At 47.2% G+C, this 19,582-nt stretch overlaps 1 protein-coding gene across 11 annotated transcripts in view; it reads left to right on the top strand.

Annotated features, from left to right (window-relative positions):
- The window catches only part of neb (nebulin), a 56,132-nt gene extending 36,758 nt beyond the window's left edge, over nucleotides 1-19,374 (top strand). Inside the window, exons 101-138 of one of the 11 annotated variants that reach the window (XM_084688366.1) lie at nucleotides 22-126; nucleotides 222-326; nucleotides 493-597; nucleotides 708-812; nucleotides 976-1,080; nucleotides 1,482-1,583; nucleotides 3,706-3,807; nucleotides 3,960-4,067; nucleotides 4,180-4,284; nucleotides 4,373-4,477; nucleotides 4,588-4,689; nucleotides 4,820-4,924; nucleotides 5,005-5,115; nucleotides 5,230-5,340; nucleotides 5,499-5,600; nucleotides 5,823-5,927; nucleotides 6,450-6,539; nucleotides 7,828-7,941; nucleotides 8,029-8,133; nucleotides 8,883-8,987; nucleotides 9,659-9,763; nucleotides 10,507-10,617; nucleotides 11,518-11,628; nucleotides 12,131-12,244; nucleotides 12,475-12,579; nucleotides 12,782-12,886; nucleotides 13,410-13,514; nucleotides 14,059-14,151; nucleotides 14,575-14,667; nucleotides 14,827-14,919; nucleotides 15,552-15,644; nucleotides 16,222-16,314; nucleotides 16,810-16,917; nucleotides 17,063-17,249; nucleotides 17,404-17,496; nucleotides 17,661-17,804; nucleotides 18,033-18,136; nucleotides 18,443-19,374. In XM_084688366.1, the coding sequence (XP_084544492.1) occupies nucleotides 22-126; nucleotides 222-326; nucleotides 493-597; nucleotides 708-812; nucleotides 976-1,080; nucleotides 1,482-1,583; nucleotides 3,706-3,807; nucleotides 3,960-4,067; nucleotides 4,180-4,284; nucleotides 4,373-4,477; nucleotides 4,588-4,689; nucleotides 4,820-4,924; nucleotides 5,005-5,115; nucleotides 5,230-5,340; nucleotides 5,499-5,600; nucleotides 5,823-5,927; nucleotides 6,450-6,539; nucleotides 7,828-7,941; nucleotides 8,029-8,133; nucleotides 8,883-8,987; nucleotides 9,659-9,763; nucleotides 10,507-10,617; nucleotides 11,518-11,628; nucleotides 12,131-12,244; nucleotides 12,475-12,579; nucleotides 12,782-12,886; nucleotides 13,410-13,514; nucleotides 14,059-14,151; nucleotides 14,575-14,667; nucleotides 14,827-14,919; nucleotides 15,552-15,644; nucleotides 16,222-16,314; nucleotides 16,810-16,917; nucleotides 17,063-17,249; nucleotides 17,404-17,496; nucleotides 17,661-17,804; nucleotides 18,033-18,136; nucleotides 18,443-18,616 (4,128 nt within the window). In that variant the 3' untranslated portion in view covers nucleotides 18,617-19,374. The remainder of the gene's footprint in view (nucleotides 1-21; nucleotides 127-221; nucleotides 327-492; nucleotides 598-707; nucleotides 813-975; nucleotides 1,081-1,481; nucleotides 1,584-3,705; nucleotides 3,808-3,959; nucleotides 4,068-4,179; nucleotides 4,285-4,372; nucleotides 4,478-4,587; nucleotides 4,690-4,819; nucleotides 4,925-5,004; nucleotides 5,116-5,229; nucleotides 5,341-5,498; nucleotides 5,601-5,822; nucleotides 5,928-6,449; nucleotides 6,540-7,827; nucleotides 7,942-8,028; nucleotides 8,134-8,882; nucleotides 8,988-9,658; nucleotides 9,764-10,506; nucleotides 10,618-11,517; nucleotides 11,629-12,130; nucleotides 12,245-12,474; nucleotides 12,580-12,781; nucleotides 12,887-13,409; nucleotides 13,515-14,058; nucleotides 14,152-14,574; nucleotides 14,668-14,826; nucleotides 14,920-15,551; nucleotides 15,645-16,221; nucleotides 16,315-16,809; nucleotides 16,918-17,062; nucleotides 17,250-17,403; nucleotides 17,497-17,660; nucleotides 17,805-18,032; nucleotides 18,137-18,442) is intronic. The other 10 variants (XM_084688357.1, XM_084688367.1, XM_084688359.1 and 7 more) reach the window with 10 other exon arrangements.
- The last annotated feature ends 208 nt before the right edge of the window (nucleotides 19,375-19,582 follow it).

The raw sequence follows: 19,582 nt of genomic DNA, 5'->3' as shown, positions 1-19,582 counted from the left end.
TCCCCTTGTCTCACCATCCAGAACAAATACAAGAACCAGTATGAGAAGATGAAGCACAAGTACACTTCTATTGCCGACACGCCCATCCTGGTGCGCGCCAAGAAGGCCTACCTTAACGCCAGCGACGTGAGTATGCTCTGTTGGGGAAAAGGTCTACCTTAACTTTTCATGGGCGTTGCCTCACCCCTGTCTGAATGACTGTATCCCTGTTTTCTCTGCAGTTGCGCTACAAGGAGACCTTTGAGCTGTCAAAGGGGCACTACCACACTGTCCAGGATGCCCTGGACATCGTCTGCCATCGCAGGGTCACTGATGACATCAGTGAGGTCAGTTTCGGTTCGAGTTCCCCCTTTTGGCGTCACAGGAGATTTTGGCTGCAGGCTGTCATGTATTCAAAAGTCAATTTGATCCGAGTTCCTTTGAGGGATAAACTAGAAAAAGGAAAAACATTTGTCGTGGTTCAGTTTCTTAATCTCTTTCATTGCCCCCCAGGTCAAGTACAGGGAGAAGTACATCAACTCTCTCGGTACGTGGAGGTCCATGCCCGACCGCCCCGAGTTCTTCCACAGCAGGAATGTCAGCGATGCCGTCAGCGATGTGAGTGGCGGCTCTGGCGCCTCAATAACCCTCCATAGCTCAGTCAGATTGCACCGAGACGCGTCTCTCGGAGTCACATGACTAACCCCATTCCCTGTCTCCAACATTAGATCAAGTACAAGGAGGATATGGATTGGATGAAGGGTATCGGCTGCTTTGTGTGGGATAGACCTGAGATGGTGCAGGCAGAGAAGAACAAGACTCTGTACAGTGAGGTAAGGGATCCACAATATCACATCCAACCAGCGATGAACATGTACATTATAGCACACGTTTCAGATCTGTGATGTCTATTGTTTATTGGACGCCACCTGAGGTTATTGTTTGAGATTCTCCTCGCTGTCGTAACCACACTCATGCGTTTCCTCACGACGACAGAGGCTGTACAAAGCTTCATACGAGAAGAACAGATACAACTTCAAGTACACGTGCGATACTCCCTTCTTCCAGGCCGCCAAGAACGCCTCTGTTCTCATCAACGACGTAAGTCACTGATACCGTTTGGATGCATCAAATCTTTCATGGTATATAGGCATTACTCCTAAAATATACATGTTGATCAGCAGACACAGTAATGAGTATTCTGTGCTTTCTTTACCCGCGTCTGTGTTGGATTGTCAGCTGTTAAGGTAAAAGATGCCAGTGATGTTATTGTAATACTGAGATCCTTCATCCGTAGCTAAGAATGTTGGTTCCCCATTGTATTCACCGTACTCCGTGTTCTCACTTCAGTTTTATGTAGTCATTTTGTTTCTGGCAGAACATTCCTCTGGACATCCTTATCAAATGCTATTAACTGACTTTTCTCCTTCAAGAGTGTGTAAATATCACAGAGAACTATTGTTTGGCAGTTGTCTTTAACTTCCTTCTGATATTCTGAGCAGAGGACCTATAGATCAGCCTATGAGAAGGGCAAGGATAAGTACTCCGTTATTCTGGATGATCCCAAAAACCTGATGGCCAGGGAGGCCAAGACCCAGAGCCAGGTAACACCCCTGAGCCGGCTGGCCCTACGCCCCGCCCACGCCCGCCTCCTGTGGGCCAATCAGAACGCCTGCCTCTGAGCCCAGTGCATGAGGTCATCTGCTGCCTGCCGGAGGCCATGTCCGCATGGCGAGGATGTCACCCGTTGACATTCACAACTCTCTCTCTCTCTCTGACTCACACAGGTCTCCCACACTGTGGCACTCAAGTAGCCCAGTGGGGGTTATTTTGAGTGGTCAGGACTCACCTTAAACTGTGCTCTTTGATGGCCTGAGGGCCTGTGTCCTACACGTTTCTGTGATATCTTTTCGATTTGAATACAAAACGATCAAAGTGAGTCTGTCTCCTCGAAAGGGCCGTAATAGGAGACAATCACACCATTTCTCCCTAGATTTTCTTAACCCTTGTGCTGCATACGGGTCACATGACCCAAAGGTTCATAACGAACCATCGTTGTGTTTACCCAATTTTACCCAATATAAAAATAATTTTCTTTTAACCTTTGCAATGTGGGGGGTCTGAGACAGCGCAACGGTTCAAAGAAAATGCTTCACTTTGTTTTTGTATGCGGTAAAGTTGTCGCAAGACGACGGTGGGTCACAATGACTGATGGGTCAGAATGACCCGAAGAGAGCACAGAGGGTTAAAGGGGCGGCTCGGGCCCAAGAGCACAGTTTAAGACCCAGCTCGGACTCCGTGCCTGGACCCTGGGAGTCACCAGGCCACGCCGTGCCAGCCAGATGTCCGTGTCGCCGTCCTCCCTCACATTTGGCATGCTCTGTCTGTCTGTCTGTCTGTGTTGTCCTGACGTGGACAGATGAAATATAAATCCCGAGCCAAGCAGCTGCTAAAGAGTGGCTGCAATGAGCTGCTCCGACCAGACATCCTCAGCGCTCTGTACAACTCTGGCATGAGGAGTAAGGTAACCATCAGAGCAGCGGAGCCCCACAATCCCTCTCCCATACAGCAGGCTTCTGTTCACAAACAACCCCCTTAGACTAGCCCCCCAGACACTGGTGCATGGATCACACAGACAGGCAAAGGGATAGCTGGAGTCGACATTGCTTATTCTGGACCTGCCGCGTGTTCTCACAGTGTCAGAGGGCTGAGGCCTACGCGTTGTTTCTGGACAGAGCCTCACACATTCCCTGTACTTCCCATCCTCTCCATTGTAATTTCTATCCTGGCTAACTGCAGCTGTGGAACCCCCACTTATCCTCCACCCTGCTTCTAAAACGCACACACTGTACTGACCACTAGAACCCTCGCTACCCTCCGTCACCCTGTCCCAAACAGTATGACCGACATTCCGGGGTAGTTTGGAATGTGGAATCTTCCCTGCCAGTGACACAATCAGTAGTTTGATAGATTCACATAAGTGTAATCAAACTAGAAATCATACCGATAAACAGAATCCACAAACTTTAAATCTTCAGTGCAGTTAACTGTTTCCTGTTTAATGTTCCTGTGCCACATGGCGATTGTTGTTGAACCATGTGTTAGAGATACTGCTCTGTATCAGTGGCATAATACCCTAGCCTAGTTGTGGAGTTGCTGCATCATCACATGAATAAACCGCTGCTGATGGAAATCGCCGACATGGAAACAACAGCTACCTTTTTATCTGAGTATTGGTAACACGTGTGTCTGTCCATCTCCCTAAACATTTGACCATGCCTGTTTGTTTGTTTGTTTGTTGGTTGGTTGCTGCATGTAAAGCCTGTAATGAGGATAGGAACTCACCTGTGCATGGCCTCTCCTCTTTACACATCTTATCATGTTCACGTTCATCTAACTTGTAGATGAATATATGTAGAATGTACTGTACATTCCAAGTACTTGTAATGTACTTGTAGCCTCACAGAATTATTTTGCATTTCTTGATGTGGCTATTATACATGTTATTCAATACAACCGCATTTGACACACACATTCAAGTAGTTATGTGTAACTTTACAATTATATGATCAATTATACAGCAATCATACATGAATGATAAATACAAAATATACATTAAGGTAAATTCATAGATTGCTCATGATTGTGGAACTGATGTGAATCAAACGAATACTGTGTCTGAGGATGTCTGTCTTTGGTGTCCCTCTACCCCACCTCTTCCCTCAGTGGAAGTACAGGGAGCAGTATGAGAAAGCCAAGGACAAGTTCACCTCCATCCTGGAGACCCCTGAGCATGAGTCCCATAAACGCAGCAAGAAGATCAGCGATGTGAGTCTGCTCGGATTTGTGTGTGTCCATTCAAGCAGGGAAAGTGAAAACCAACACGTTAACGCAGATTTAAGGAGATTTGTCCCACTTTCCCGGCTTCGTTGAGTTTGTTTTTGATGATGGTCTCACCAAGTTTATAATTTTCCTTCCAGATTATTTACAAGATGGAATACCACAAGAACAAGGCCAAGGGCTACACCCTGCCCTATGACACTCCAGCCACCAACCACATGAAGAGGGTGAAGGAGATCACCAGCAATGTACGTCCCTCAAACCATCATTGACCCACCACATCGGTCGCTTGCCAGGCCTGAAGTCTTAGCTGGAGTTCTGTGTCTTTGACCTTTTGACCTGTGTTCCTGTTTCTTGCAGCTGAAGTACAGGGAGGTGTACGAGAGGAGCAAGGCTCAGATCAACATGGCTCCCGATTCCCACGAAATCCGCGCCGCCAAGGAGGCCTACAAGAACATTAGCAATGTGAGTCTCTTGCAGTTCTGGCCTTCGAGTAAGTTAGGGTGGATAGATGAATGAATGGATGGATAACTGTTTCCTTTGCCTTCTGCAGCTTGATTACCGCAAGAAGTACGAGGCCACAAAGAACAAGTGGATCTGGACCGTGGACAGACCAGACTTTGTCCATAATGCCAAAAACACCTTCCAGCAGAGTGATGTCAGTTCAACTTTCTTCAGAAGAAATGCCAACGCTAATGATAACTTTTTCATGCCTCCATATTCAATCTCTGGCTTTTGTGATGCCTATTTTGTTTTATGAATCCACAGATTGAGTACAAGTATGACAAGGAGATGTTGAAAGGCTGTGTGATGTCCGTGGTGGATGACAAGCTCACCGTCCTGGCCAAGAACAATTCTGATATGTCCAATGTGAGTCCCTCACTTACTCACTGTGTACAGTCACACTCCAGACGTGCCCCATCAACCTGAACAACCTTCGACCTTTAATAACCCATTTTTCCTCTTGTTTTGTTTTATAACCTTAACCCCCTATTTCCAGGTGAAATACAGACAAAAGTATGAGTCGTCTAAAGGACAGTACAAGGCTGTTATGGACACTCCTCAGATCCTCCACGCCAAAGCAGTGCGCAGTCTCGCGTCTGAGGTAAGAAATATCCTACTTGGATTTGTGGGTCACGGTACGTAGGAACAGTTTGTGACTGGCCGTTGATGGACCTATTTCAGAGCAAATACAAAGAGGCCAGTAAGAAGGACCAGCAGTCTGGCTCCTTCACCACCCTGGCTCAGACCCGGGACACCGTGCACAGCAAGGAGATCAACAAGCTCATCAGCGGGGTGAGTGGCACCCACACTAGGATGGAGATCATCGAAAGGCCTGGCTGTTTTTGGTTTCCCCCCACCACCATCTTTGTCACTAACCCCCCCCCCCCACGATCTTGTCCACAACAGAAACTCTACAAGGAGAAGTTTGAGGCCGAGAAAGGGAAGTCAAAGTACAACAACATGATTGTACCACCTGATGTGCAGCATGCCATGGAGGTTGCCAAGAACCAGAGCAACGTGAGTCTCTCTCTGTTCAACCCTTTACGAGCGCTCTAATCTCAGTCATAGGTTTTCTCACAATATAAACACTTGTGTCCATCTCTCATTCGTACTTTCTCTTGGTGTTCTCTACATTTGGCAAGATTTGTGTTTTCATGTCTCTGCCCACCTCCCAGTTTGCCTATAGGAAAGACGCCAAGGCCAAGCTGAACTACACCTCTGTCGCGGACCGTCCTGACATCAGGAAGGCCACCCAGACTGCCAAGCTAGTCAGTGATGTAAGTAATGTACACCATGGTTGCCCTCCTGGCCCAGTGGCCTTTACAATTAGACTTGCAAATATAGGGTTGTGGCTTGCTTATCCATGTTCGCTTTAAGTCAATTTGGACAGACATCCCTGTAAGATGATTATATACATAGGAAGGTTATTTTCTAGGACCAAAAAACAAGCTCACATCAACAAGGCTGTCCGTTAACGGTATTCCGTGTCTGTCCGTCAGGTTGGCTACCGTGATAAGGCTCGCCAGGAGGCTAGTCGTGGAGGCTCCCTGGCCCACCGCCCTGACATCGCTCTGGCCACAGAGGTGTCCAAGCTGACCAGCCAGGTACGGTAACCACTCCTTCACCCAGCCAGGGAGCCCTGTCCTGGGGCGGTGTCGACGCCATTCTGCCCCGTCTGATGACCAGTTACCTCTTTTCTGTTCGCATTGACCTACTCTGTCCACATTGGACATTCTCAAGTGGTTTGTTACGGTCTGCTTTCAGACGAGTTTTGTGTCGTATTTTTTCCCTGATGGTTTTATCCCTCAGCTGGTGTCGTGATCCATCAAAGTTTCAGATCAGCTTCCCAGAGACTGATATTGCGCCCATAGATTGTAGTGCTCTCAAACGCTCTATTCTGTTAACAATTGAGCCAGCTAGCAGTTAAAAGCTCATCATTAGTGCTTCCCCTGCCATCCTGCATTAATATCTCCAGTATGTCCTTGTCAGTCCCGTCTGATCCTCCATAGATAGATATATATATGTTCATATGCCTTTCCCACCATGTGCATCCCTCTCTCCATCTCCCCCAGCATGTCCATTGTGTTTATTCTGCTCTCACCCCTCCATCTCGCTACGCTTTATAGGTAGAGGGCATGCCCTCCCTCCACGGAACTGCCTCCTACGACACGCCCCAGATGCGCCACATTAAGAAAATGAGCTCCCTGACTAGTAATGTAAGGAGGCCCACCTCAACCGCTGCCCCCCTCCCTCCGGGAACCAATCAGCTGCAACTTCCTGTCTGTCCTCTTTGCGCCTCCTTTTCTCTTGACTTGACCGCCTGACTTCCTAGGGCTCTGGGGCGGCACGTGCCTCACTGCACATTACACTACATCAGACGACTTATTGATCTTTTCCTCGCATTGACATTTATTTGGGGTTTTCTCTCACACGTGATGTTCAAATGATCTTTCCTGTCCTTTTTGTGTTGTCAGTGTTCACCCTCGCTTTTCTCTATTTCCCTGGCAAACCTTTGCCTTTCTGACGAGCATAAAAAGCATAGCCTTGCCTTTACTAATTCAGAAGCCATCAAATTCACCTCAAAGGTTATTTGAAAACCTGCCTTCTCTATTGTATTTATTTGCCATGACGTACCACCAAGACATACACATCACTCGACATGTCTGGCCCAGTGCCCTGTATGAAATGGCCTCTATGGTGACACGTTGTCATAGGCTGAACACTGTTGCATCATTCTACTACAGCATTTCCCTGTACTGTAAGGACTGTGTAAATCCAGTATATAAATCCAGTAATATATCAAATATACTGTCAAATGTGTCCCAGTTGAATAGATGCCAAGGACGAGACTGATTATTGAAAACCCTATTGGGTTTACACATCCTTCAGGTTCTCCCTGTCTGCCTGATGTTTGCAGTTTGGTATTGTGTCTTCTACTCTAAAGTTGGTTCTTCTGCAGATCCGGATTCTCGGACTATGTCTGCAGTGAGATCCCTGCATCACAATCTCCCATCTACCATATATACTCTCACACATATATGAGCTCCATGTTTGTGCTTGTACACTTGTCTGTGTGTTTGGACTATTTGGCCTGCCTCCTGGAAGTAGCTGGTACAGTACAATGATCCTACAGTCCCTCTCCTCCGATAAATCAGCATGCAGCAGTTAGTTACTCCCAGGAGGTAGAACACAAACTGTTCTTGACTACAACCATTGCTCTGTATAACAAGGGACTATAGATTCCATCTGATCGAGTAGAATGCACTGTAAATGTGATTGGGACTTCTCAATTTGGAATGTACTTCTTTTACTGTCTAAAGATTCCATCCCATACTTTCAAACGAAATGATCATCGTAAGCCCTTTTTATACAATGTGACCCATTGCTATGTGATTCTGTTTTCCTCCTTGTTAATCTGTTTCTCCAAGTGTGATAGCCGCCGATGCCTAGACAGTCTGTCAGATTGACACTAACACGCGTCAACACATTGGCCTGTCCTCATAGGTGAAGTACAAGGAGAAGCATGACAAGGAAATGAAAGGAAGGAAGGCACAGTATGACTTGAAGGACAGTAAGATTTACCAGACACTGAAGGATGCCAACGTGCTGGCAAGTGAGGTAGGTGCTTTCCCACATCGAAATACCACCCCGCCCACCACCTGTATTATCATGTGTCTCTGAGTGCCTGTGTTTCTGCTCTCCCAGGTGAAGTACAAGGGCGACCTGAAGAAGATCCACAAGCCGGTGACTGACATGGCCGAATCTCTGTCCATGCAACACAACCTGAGCACCAGCAAACTGTCCAGCGCCGTAAGTCATCCGTTAACCTCCTCTCTCACTCATCCGCTCCCTCCCTCCCTTTCATCCACTCACCGTTCATCCACGCCTGGGCTCACCCTCTAGTCCCATCACTCCTTCCACGTCACGGTCACCTCTAACGCCTCCAGAGCGCTACGTGCGCCCATCTCACGAGGACCCATCGGGGTCTCTCGCTTTCTCTCTGAGCTCAACTAGGACTAAGATACCCGGTAGCATCATTCTTCATCCATAACTCCCAAGGACATCATCTGGTAGTGACCCTTGGCCGTTCTCCCCTCTGACCTCTAAACCTCCTGCAACTAGCATACATCATAACCTTCATCTCCTTTTGGATGTTTTGATTTTTATGATCACGTGACTGTCATGGTGCCATGTGCTACATATGTGAAATTTTCCTATAACTCCTATAATTCTTTTTATAACTTTTTCCATAACATCTTAAAACACAGTCCCTGCCTTACCCTTCATCTTTCATGCATTGTTGTTTTTTTTTTTTTTTTTTTATCTCAACCAATGCAGAATATCATCTTTTATGACTTCGTAATAACCATTATCCCATATGGAGTTTTTTTTCCTCTTTTTTTCCACAAATTCTGTGTTTAATGTGGCATGATCCCTCCCATTTTCATGTCCACATTTTTACAAAACATCTGTTTTTCAAATGGGTGGCAGTGGGCAAATACACCTTTGATTTTTTTGTTGTACTGAACTGCTTCACGTTACCGGGCATTCCCCCTTAGTACCAGTACAAGAAGAAATTTGAGGACAGTAAGGGTCACTACCTTATGATCGCCGACACACCGGAACAGCTCCACCACAAGGAGGCCTCAGAACTGCAGAGTCACGTAAGTGGGTCGCGATGTCATGAGCACACCTGTGGAGCCCTACAGACATCCCCCACGTTTCCCCCAAGTGTTTGAGGTGCCATTTCCTGTTTGAACAGCTCCATAGTTGCGTCTCAATGTCCTCGATCCCTTGGCTCTCCTTCCCTGCTTCTTACTCACAGCTAGAAGAGGGGGATGGTAGAGAGACCTCTGAGATTAATGTTAATGTTCCCTTTTACCAGGCAATCGTGCTGACGTGCTTTCCAAAGCTGTAAAATAGAGGCAGTAGATTAAACAAAATTTGTGTTTGTATAGAGCTACTTTTTAAGGGTTTGGTTGACTTGTAAAAGCACTGTACTTGGTGGTTTTATTGAAACAGTAAAGACTTTCTCAAGGGTCACTCCCCTTATTAATCCTAAATGTTTATATTACAAAAACTTTACTGTGAACCACACATCCCAGTAGGTGCAAAGTGACTTTTTACTTCGGACAGAAACTAACCTTGCTTACTGAAATCAACCACATCGTACTCTTTTAGAATAAAACACGAGTGAATATTGACCGATCATCCCACTCCGGATGCAGCGTCGACTCTACATGTACCCCTAACTAGGATCCGTCAAGCCTGCGACATAGGCTAACAACCCATGTAGCGAGTGCATGTATGACTGTGTGCATGTGGCCATCTCCAGGTGAAGTACAAGGAGAAGTATGAGAAGGAGAGAGGAAAGGCCATGTTGGACTTTGAGACGCCCACGTACGTGACCGCCAAGGAGGCCCAGCACATGCAGAGCCAGGTGAGCTCCCTCCCCCCAGCCTGTCGGTCACACCACGCTGGGTGGTTTTTTCGCCCTGCCTCTCCTCAACAGGACCCCCTGGATCACATGATGGGGAAAACCGAACGGCCTCTTCCAAACATTCCGTACATCCGTTTGCTCTGCTGCGTATTCTTGTGATGATGTCAATCGGAGGTCTGTGTCGTTTAAGACGTTAAAAGGGCTGTGCCGTATGGTCTGTTAAATGAACTGTCGGATGAAACGGTTTGAATTGAAAAGGTAAGCGGTGTAGTGGACTTGTTGCGTGTACATGTATGTAGTGGCAGTCCCATGACCCTCTGATCGTCCATGGACATTCAAGGTACCTGTTATTTATCTTTACTTGGTAGCTTCCAAGCAGTCCAGATCAAATTCACTCCTCATTCATTCAAGACTTCTGAAACCATGGACTGTGTAAATGCTCCTGATAAATGCATACACATAAGCATTCCGGCACAGTACATTTTACATGTAGTCATTTCTTTTACAGTACAGTGAGCTGTTACTTTCCTCACATGTGACATATCAAATGTAGCAGACGCTACAGCTGAAAAGAAACACCATAGCACTCCGGAGGTACTTCATCACAATGTGATGCCGTAGGCCTAGAAGGCCAAGCTGTGGGTAGGGTGGAGGTAGGCTACACTGTATTGTGCACCATGCCGTCTTGGCTGCATGTCCTATCTCAGCTGTGTTTGTCCTTGTCTTGTCTTTGCGGCCAATAGAAAGACTATAAGAAGGACTATGAGGAGTCCATAAAGGGCAAGAACCTCTCAGGGTTGGAGGTCACTCCAGCCATGATACATGTCAGACATGCCACCAAAATAGCCAGCGAGGTAAACGACAAATACCTTCTCCACTTTTTTTTAATACCTCCCTCCTCCCCTTTTCGTCTCCCCCTTAAACTCATTCACCCCACCCTTACGTAGTAATTATACTAAGACCACAAAGCATACACCCCCACCCTACACGAGTGCTGTTTGGTCTTCTGGTTCCAGCCTGGTTAGTCCAAGTAAATTGCATGGTTCACTTCTTCTTAATGACAATACACTGTATAATACACTCATAATACGCCCACCCTTTCTCCGTCATAGTAAATCATGTTGGTGATCTGCCTGCATCAGTAGTAGTCTGGAGTTTATTGTGTTTTTCTGCTGGTTCTCTCTCCCTCCTTGCTTGTCTGCACTCTCGTCTGTGTTGACACCCTCGTACACACTGTTCCACTCCCAACCCTTAGGAACACTATGACTCTTTTATTTTTATTTTTTTATAACCTGGTCCTTGGGTTGACTTTATTTCTGTTTGCTTTGTCTGTGTGGGTTGTCATAACCTCTTTGGCTACCACCAGTTAACAAGTCGTTTAACTGAGGTAGAAACTTGTTTGCATGCTGTTATAACAGGCAGGCATGAGCTCCTGTCTCTCTTCAAATGAACTAAATGACTTCATATTCATTCAGTAATGCTATTGTGATTGTACATTTACGTCCAACCTGTCCTAGTTTGTACATTTACGTCCAACCTGTCCTAGTTTGAAGCTACAACTCTGGAGGGAGTTGGTGACTGTGAGCAGAGTGGGTGGGTGAAAGAGCTTGCCAGATAAGCCTCGTACTGTGCTTGTGTGCCCTGTTCTGGTCTGCCCTGCTCTGCTCTGGTCTGCCCTGCCCTGCCCTGCTCTGGTCTGGCCTGCCTGTCTGTCTGTTTTCCTGCAGTGTCTCTGTTCTTCTCCCTCCCTGTAGAGGGAGTACAGGAGGGACCTAGAGGAGGGGGTGAAGGGTAAAGGGCTAACAGTTTTTGAGGAAACTCCGGAGCTTTTGAGAGCAAGGAATGCTACTCAAATCCTAAGTGAGGTAGGATGGCAGCGGATTGAACTGGCCTTTCTCCGTTCCCTTGTGTCCTCCTCTACCTGCTTCATCACCACATTAACCGGGCAGTTGCTGCTGAGTTTGCCACTTCCTCTTTGGCGCACACTGATGACTAATAATTCCTACCCTGCAGTGGATGGATGAGATCTTTAACCAGATAGGGTCACTGAAGTGTAACTTTGCCACCTTGATATTCACAGCTAACCTTCCTCTGTCTTCCAGCTCTGAGTGGATCCCCCTTTTCAGCCCTCACTTCTCCCTCATAACTTTATTTATCCCATCTCTAGTGTCTCCAGTTGATTTGTGCTAACCTCTGTTCACGTTTCCTTCAGGAGTGTCTTTAATCTCTTTACACCGTTGACCATTTCTGCTTTGCAGCCCCTAGAAAATCCCTTTCCTCTCCCAGTACCCAGTCGTTACAGTATCTCTAAATGCGGTGATGGTGAAGCGTGTCCCTCTCTCACGCATGTCCCTTGGGTGTTTGCAGAGAGAGTACAAGAAGTCACTGGAGCAGGAGATCAAGGGCAAGGGGATGTTAGCTTTGGCTACCGACACCCCAGACTTCTTGAGGGCTAGGAACGCCACCGACATCCTCAGTCAGGTCTGTGGAACCTTTGGTGATGTTTGATCTGATATTGATCTTTTGATCAATTTTTGTAGAAGGCCGGTATACGTACAATGACGTTGGGTTCATCTCGCCTTGAATTTGCATACCAAATGTGTCTGGTACAGATCATTCGTGCTACTTAAATGTTACTCATAGGATGGCTCTAGCTTTTCGAAAAGTGTGTCGATGTTGGGTACTGAGTGGCGTGGCGGTTTGTCTTTCAGTCTCAGTACAAGCACAAAGCGGAGGTGGACAGGGCCAGCTACACTTCGGTCATCGACACCCCAGACATCCTCCACGCCCAGCAGATCAGGAACATCATCAGCCAGGTGAGTTATACCCAGCCAACATCTATTATACATTTATGCATTTACTATAAGGCTATTTCAAATTGTTTGTTTGTATTTGAATGGAGGTCGATGTGTTGTTCATTGAATAACCCATCATCATGATCTGACAAGATCAATTTGAAGGTTTTTGTGGGTTGCGAACCGCAGTTTAGTTTGACTTCTCTTTTTCTCTCTCCAACAGAAAAAATACAAGGAGGAGGCTGAGAAGACCATGTCTCACTATGTGCCAGTCCTGGACACCCCTGAGATGCAGAGAGTTCGTGAGAACCAGAAGAACTTTAGCACAGTGAGTACAGTTGAGAACCTTCCAGAGCAGCTGGAACTCCTACTTGCCCACTAGACGACAGGCTCTGTGGCCCCAGGGACATGGGGTCTCATCCCAAACTGCCAGGTGGCTCTGTGTGTATGTTTGTGTTCTTACATGTCTACTTCTCAAAGTATTTCCCTGAATACTTTATACTTTTTCCTGTTTTTCATGGATGTCTATTGTGCTGTGTTGTTGTAACTAAAACCAGCAACACATTGTACAGCTATGGTTACTATGAGTTGTTGAAATCCGAGAAGTACAGTAGCTAATATAATGATTGGGATGGTGAGACTAGTTAATCCTGCTGTTCATGCTCTTCAGAAGTTGACTGAACACGGCGCGGGATGAACTGTGAAGTAAACCTTGTCCTTAAAACGACGAGGTTTAATCCTTTTGATTTAAAAGGAAATGAAAGAGCGATATTGTTTTTTCACGTATCGTCTTTCTTTTCTCTTGTATCCATGACAACATTTTAATTACGCTTTTGCTCTTCCCTCTGTAGAATCAGTACCAGACAGACTTTAAAAACACAAAGGGCAAAGTCTGTGCAATAAAGGACACCCCTGAAATGCTTCGTGTTAAAGAAAATACAAAGAATTTCAGCTCGGTACCTACTACTCATTCATATTCTTTTTTTTTTTAACCCTTTTTTCTAATACCATATTTTTTGCCTTAATTTTTTTCTTTGGCTTTCTTTGGTAACTTTTTTCTCTCTTTTGAAGTGAAGGTTAACATTCCCTGATATGCAGCCCCTTTTTGGTCTTTTGAAAGTACAAACCTAGTAGACATTAACCACTGTAGATAGATGTTTAGTTCCCTAAATGAGCAACTAACCCATCGCCGGTGATGTGTTGCTTTAGTCTGAAAGGTAGCAGCTTTAACCCTGAGGTTAACAATAATGCTGCTAGTGTCTTGCTGGTGTGTTTCTGTAGAATGTGTTTCTGTGTCGTGTTGATATGTCATATGTTCTGTTACTGTGCTGTCTCAGTCAATACTGTCTGTTTTAATGCTGGGCCTGTCCAGCCAATACACAAATTACCTGAGTCACCAGGAAAGTTTGCTAAATATAATATCTCTGTTGTTGGTCCAGGTGAGTTTCTCGACATATGGTAAGATTGTTGGTCACTGTTTTATCCTGTACCTGTTTAAAGATTCAGTACAAAGAGGATTTGGGTGGAGGAACGGCCCTGTCAGACACCCCAGAGATGGAGAGAGTTAAACGCAATCAGCAGAACATTAGCACGGTACACCATGGTGTGACCCTGCCTCCCCCCCAGCACTCATCACCCCCTCTGCCCTCTATGCTCCATCACTCCCTCCATCTCTCCCTCCTTCTCTCCCTCATACTCAGAAACAAACGGCAGCTTACTTTCTATAATCCCTTTGAAACAGCAGCCATTCTTTCCCCCACCATTTCAGACCCAGTGTGCTGAGTTGGTACTAATGCCAGGATTCACTGTGCTTCAAACTCAGAAATCCTTCCATGCCACACAGCCATGTGTTGTGTCTAAGCCCCTTCTCTGATTACCTCATGGAAATATGTATTTATTGTTATTATGTACTGTATATATGTGTGTGCGTGTTTGTATGTACCTGTCTGTGTATGTTTGCATGGGCTCTCTGTCTGTTTCGCTCTATGTTTTTCATGGAACCTGTATGTCTGGTAGATAAAATACAAGGAGTTGTTGGGTCAGGGCATCGCCATACCAGACCTTCCTGAGGTGAAGCGGGTCAGAGAGACCCAGAAGAACATCAGTTCGGTAGAGTTTCTCTCTAGTTTCAAATAGGAGTGCTGGTTTGTGGTGGGCGGATCTGTGTAGTATACTTCCCAATCACTCTAAAGTTTACAGCCTCCCATTCATTTAGTAGAAAGGCATTAACTCCTTGTTGACTGGTTGCTGCTGTCTACCTGTTTAAAGATTCAGTACAAAGAGGATTTGGGTGGAGGAACGGCCCTGTCAGACACCCCAGAGATGGAGAGAGTTAAACGCAATCAGCAGAACATTAGCACGGTACACCATGGTGTGACCTTCCCCGCCCTCCATTTGACCTCTATCTACCCTGCCCAACACTGATCCTACCCCTGCCTCCCCCTGATCCTACCCCTGATCCTACCCCTACCTACCCCATCCCTACTCCTGATCCTACCCCTTCCCTAGTCCTGATCCTACCCCTAATCCTACCCTACCCCATGTCCCATCTCTGCCCTACCCCAGGTCCTACCTTTGCCCTACCTTAACCTACAATACTCCTGTCCTTGTCTAGTTGCCCCAGTCACCCCTTCTATAATGACAGCCCCATTCAGCCCTAATCCAGCTTCACCTCAGGCAACCAGTATCTCAAACATCCCCAAATAGACCTTAACATCCCATTTCAATCATCACCATCACATCCAACCGCCCAAATCGTGTTGTGCGTATTTAAGGGCTTCAAATCATTAACATTCTGTTATGTCGATGTTCATTCAAATGTTAGCATTCTTGTCCTTTGTTTAGGCTACTACGTGTGTGTTATTATTCCAGTTCCATGACTGTACTGTTGTACAGTACATGTGCTGCCTGTCCTCTGTCCTTGGCTTACGTCTGCTCTCTGTCTGTCTGTCTGTCTCTCCGTCTACTCTGCATGGACCCTGTACCTGGGTTAGATCAAGTACAAGGACTCGTTGGGTCAGGGAACGGCCATATCAGACCTCCCGGAGGTGAAGCGAGTCCGGGAGAGCCAGAAGAACATCAGTGCGGTAGTGGAACTCGCCAACACGCGTTTCCTCCCAGCTTTTGATTTGAGAGTGACCCTCCACTTCACCCCTTCATCTCCCTGCGTCCGTACCCGCTGAGCTGACATCATCCTCCCGTCCCCTCCGCCAGTATATCTGTTCTGTCTCATCTCCCTGCACCCGTGACCACCATACACCCAGAAGATGTAATCCCCTGTTTCCTCAACCGTCATCACCAGGGGAAGTCCTGACCCTAATACGACCTGACATTCACCCCCTTACACCCCTTTTTCTCCATGTCTTCCTTCATCCACCCACCCACCCATTCATTTTCTGTCGTCTGTGAGGCCATCTTCCGCCATCTCCCTTCATCGGACTCATCCCGACGCTTCCGACGTTGTCCTCGGTGTTTCTAACCTTTCTCCTATGACCCAGCTTCTCTCATTTGACCCGAGATACTCTTTGCGTGTCCACCCCCTTGCTTTATCGCGGGCCTTTGGGTTGTGTCTTTCAGAACTAACATTTCAGCGTGTGCCGGCTCTTGTCCTGCAAGGTGTCTGACTGTCCCCTGGGGGGCGCTGTGCTTCTGTCCTGACTCTAGGTGTTGTATAAGGACGCTTCTGCCAAGGGAACCCCCGTGGTGTTCACTCCAGAGATGGAAAGAGTGAAACGGAACCAAGAACACATTAGCTCGGTATTCCAGAACAGGGAACGTGTGTCGTCATCCTTTAGAGCCTCAGTAGTCCCCACGTTAACCCCAGTCTAACCCCCTCCATACCTTCCTCTGGCTTTAGTTCATCCCATTAATGCAGACCTGAACGCTCTCATACGCTCATTTCTCTCGATTTGTTTAATACCACCAGCTGTTGTGTGGTGTGGACATCCTCCCTAACTCCTCCCTCTGTTCAGACTAGTCTTCTCCATCTTCTTCCTGTCTGAGACCCCTCTCAGCCACCCACCCTCCCTCATAATGTCCCCCCTCTCTCTAAAAGGTTTGATTCTCCCTGCTAATTCATCTGTCTTGAGATCCATTTTAACGCTCCAGTGTTTCTCCCAGCGGCCTTGGCGGTCGCCCCCGCCCTCTCTGTCCGTCCACCTTGTCTGGTGTCCTTGTCTCTTGTCTGTGGTGTCCTCATCTCCGTGTGCTGTGTGGAGCTGACTGTGATGCTGTGCCCCTCTGCCCCCACAGGTGCTGTACTCCGACAGCTTCAGGAAGCAGGTGCAGGGCAAGGCCGCCTTCGTGCTGGACACTCCCGAGATGCGGCGCGTCAAGGAGACCCAGCGCAACATCTCCGGAGTGAGACACCGCTTCTCGTGGGGACATCCACTCAGACATTGATCGAATCCTATCTGAGATCTGTCCCGAGTCTAGCCGCAGTAAGCATACATTTGAAGTGTGTTCTGTGCTTCCGATAACAGTCGTCTGTGACCTCGTCCACCAGGTGAGATACCACCAGGACTTTGAGAAGAGCAAGGGCAGCTTCACTCCCACCACCACCGACCTAGTGACGGAGCGCGTGAAGAAGAACACTCAGGACTTCAGCGACATCAACTACCGCGGCATCCAGAGGCGCGTGGTGGAGATGGAGAGGAGGCGGGCGGTGGAGCACGACCAGGAGACCATCACCGGTACTCGTCTAAACCACTTCCTGAAGTGACTCGAGCGATCTGATCTTTACTGCACACGCAAAAAATGCTTAAAAAAAAGAGCACATTCAGATATGCGCAGGTGCACACCCTCAAGTCCAGCTTTGTTCATCTTCTTGCGTCGTGTTGTCCTCAGACCTGCGTGTGTGGCGTACCAACCCAGGCTCTGTGTTTGACTATGACCCTGCTGAGGACAACATCCAGTCCAGGAGCCTGCACATGATGACAGGTGGGGGAGTCATGGAACAATCTGGAACAGTCCGTTCCACTGCCAAGGAGGAGTTTGTTTCAATTCGACATCACATGACATTGACTGAACACATTTTTCTACTTGGCATGGATCTTGTCTGGCAGCCGTGTGACGCTGACGTTAACCCTTTCACCCTCTGCCAGTCCAAGCCCAGCGCCGCAGCAAGGAGCACTCCCGCTCCACCAGCGCTATGAGCGGAGCAGGAGACGGAGAGAAGTCGGAGATGTCTGAGAACGTGGACCACCACATGTCCACGTACAGCAACGGCTTTGGAGCCTCCTCCATAGGTGAGAGCAGATCTCGACGAATCACAAATACTGCAGCGCCTCGCTGAGTAACTCGCACACCTCAGTTGATTCTCTCGCGCTAAAGAGAGGTTCGGTACGCTATGAAAACATTCAGAGTGGGCAGCATTTATTGAAAACACGGGAGAAATGCCTTTTTGGTCTGCGATCTCAACCTCCCGCCTGAGGTGTGGTGGTGACGAGCAGTGTTGTGTTCTCTTCCTTCTGCAGGATACCAGCAGGCCAAGACTGTGGAGCTGCAGCAGAGGTCCTCATCTGTGGCCACCCAGCAGACCACAGTGTCCTCTGTCCCCTCACACCCCTCTACGACTGGAGTTAGTACCCCGCACACAGGCACACACACACACAGTTGAAAATTATTTTGGGGGGAGCACACAGTGCTTGTGCAACCCCTGTTATGATTCCAGAAAAATCGAGGAGCATGTTTGTAACATATAGTCAACGGGAGGCCATTGTTTGCACCATCTCGAGTGGCAAATAAGTTGAATACATTTTGGGAGGCCACTAGATGCCAGTGAGCAGTCAGTCTATCTTTCATTGAGTCACAATGAGTCACTGTCCTTCTGTGTCTGCCTGGCTGTGACTCAAGAACTCTTCGCTGTTGTTTTCTCCCATTCCAGAAGACTGTGCGTGCTCTGTATGACTATGCGGCTGCCGACAACGACGAGGTGTCCTTCAAGGACAGTGATGTCATCGTCAACGTGCAGTCCATCGACGAGGGCTGGATGTACGGCACTGTGCAGCGCACCGGCAAGACTGGCATGCTGCCAGCCAATTACGTTGAGTCTATCTAAAGTTAAGGCCCGCCCACCCAAACCCCAACCTCCTTCCGGAGTGGGCGTGACGCATCCCGGTGGACACCTGATTGGTGGCCCCACCTGCGGCTGGATCTGTGGCTTTATGAATATGCAGTTATATATGTGTAGTGTTTAGATTTTAGCAGTAGGTTGTGTAAACGTTATTATCTGCTAGAATGGGACGTTCTACTGTTGTGTATGCCTGTGTGTACGCACTGCCTATGGATGTGACCTGACAATTGACTACATGACATACATTTATACATACCGAAATGAATCATAGACTATAGTAGAATGTTAAACTTCTTCAAGACCCATGTCTTGCAAAAACAATGATGTGACTGAAAAAAAGCCCATTATTTTGTAAATTGCAAACAACCATATTTAAATATTTCAGTTTAATATTTATAAAAACGCTTTGAGAGTTGTCACTTTCACACAAGAACAAATGGATGGGCTTACATGCCATGAAGGATGAATCGAAAGAAACCAGTTTTAGCGTAACCTTAAAACCACAATAGAGGGGTTTTAAGACAAGATGTATGTAACCTGAAGGAGGCATCAACCATCTCCTTCCGTTATCAAACCAGTCCTGAAGAGTTGTAAAAGATGAGCCTCTTTCCTCCCTCCTTTACTGAAGGCTGGCCATGAGTAGCATGTGTGTTTTGTTTCTTCCGATTGCCGAGGTTTGAGGGGAAAATGAAGTCGTATACCTTTAATCATTAGCTAATAAAGCACATCAAGCTTCAGCAGTATCCTGGTCCAGAGTCCTTCTTCCTCCACAGGACCCTCATCTCATACAGGGGTCCTGCAGGTTTCAGTCAAATTTAAAGATCCCATGACATGCTGTTTTTGGATGCTTTTATATAGGCCTTAGCGGTCCCCTAATACTGTATCTGAAGTCTCTTTCCCGAAATTCAGCCTTGGTGCAGAATTACAGCCACTACAAGCATTCCCACAATG

This window comes from Hypomesus nipponensis, chromosome 23, assembly GCF_054491055.1.
Source record: "Hypomesus nipponensis isolate SF chromosome 23, ASM5449105v1, whole genome shotgun sequence".
Lineage (NCBI taxonomy): Eukaryota > Metazoa > Chordata > Actinopteri > Osmeriformes > Osmeridae > Hypomesus > Hypomesus nipponensis.
This window is presented reverse-complemented; position numbering and strand designations above follow the sequence as displayed.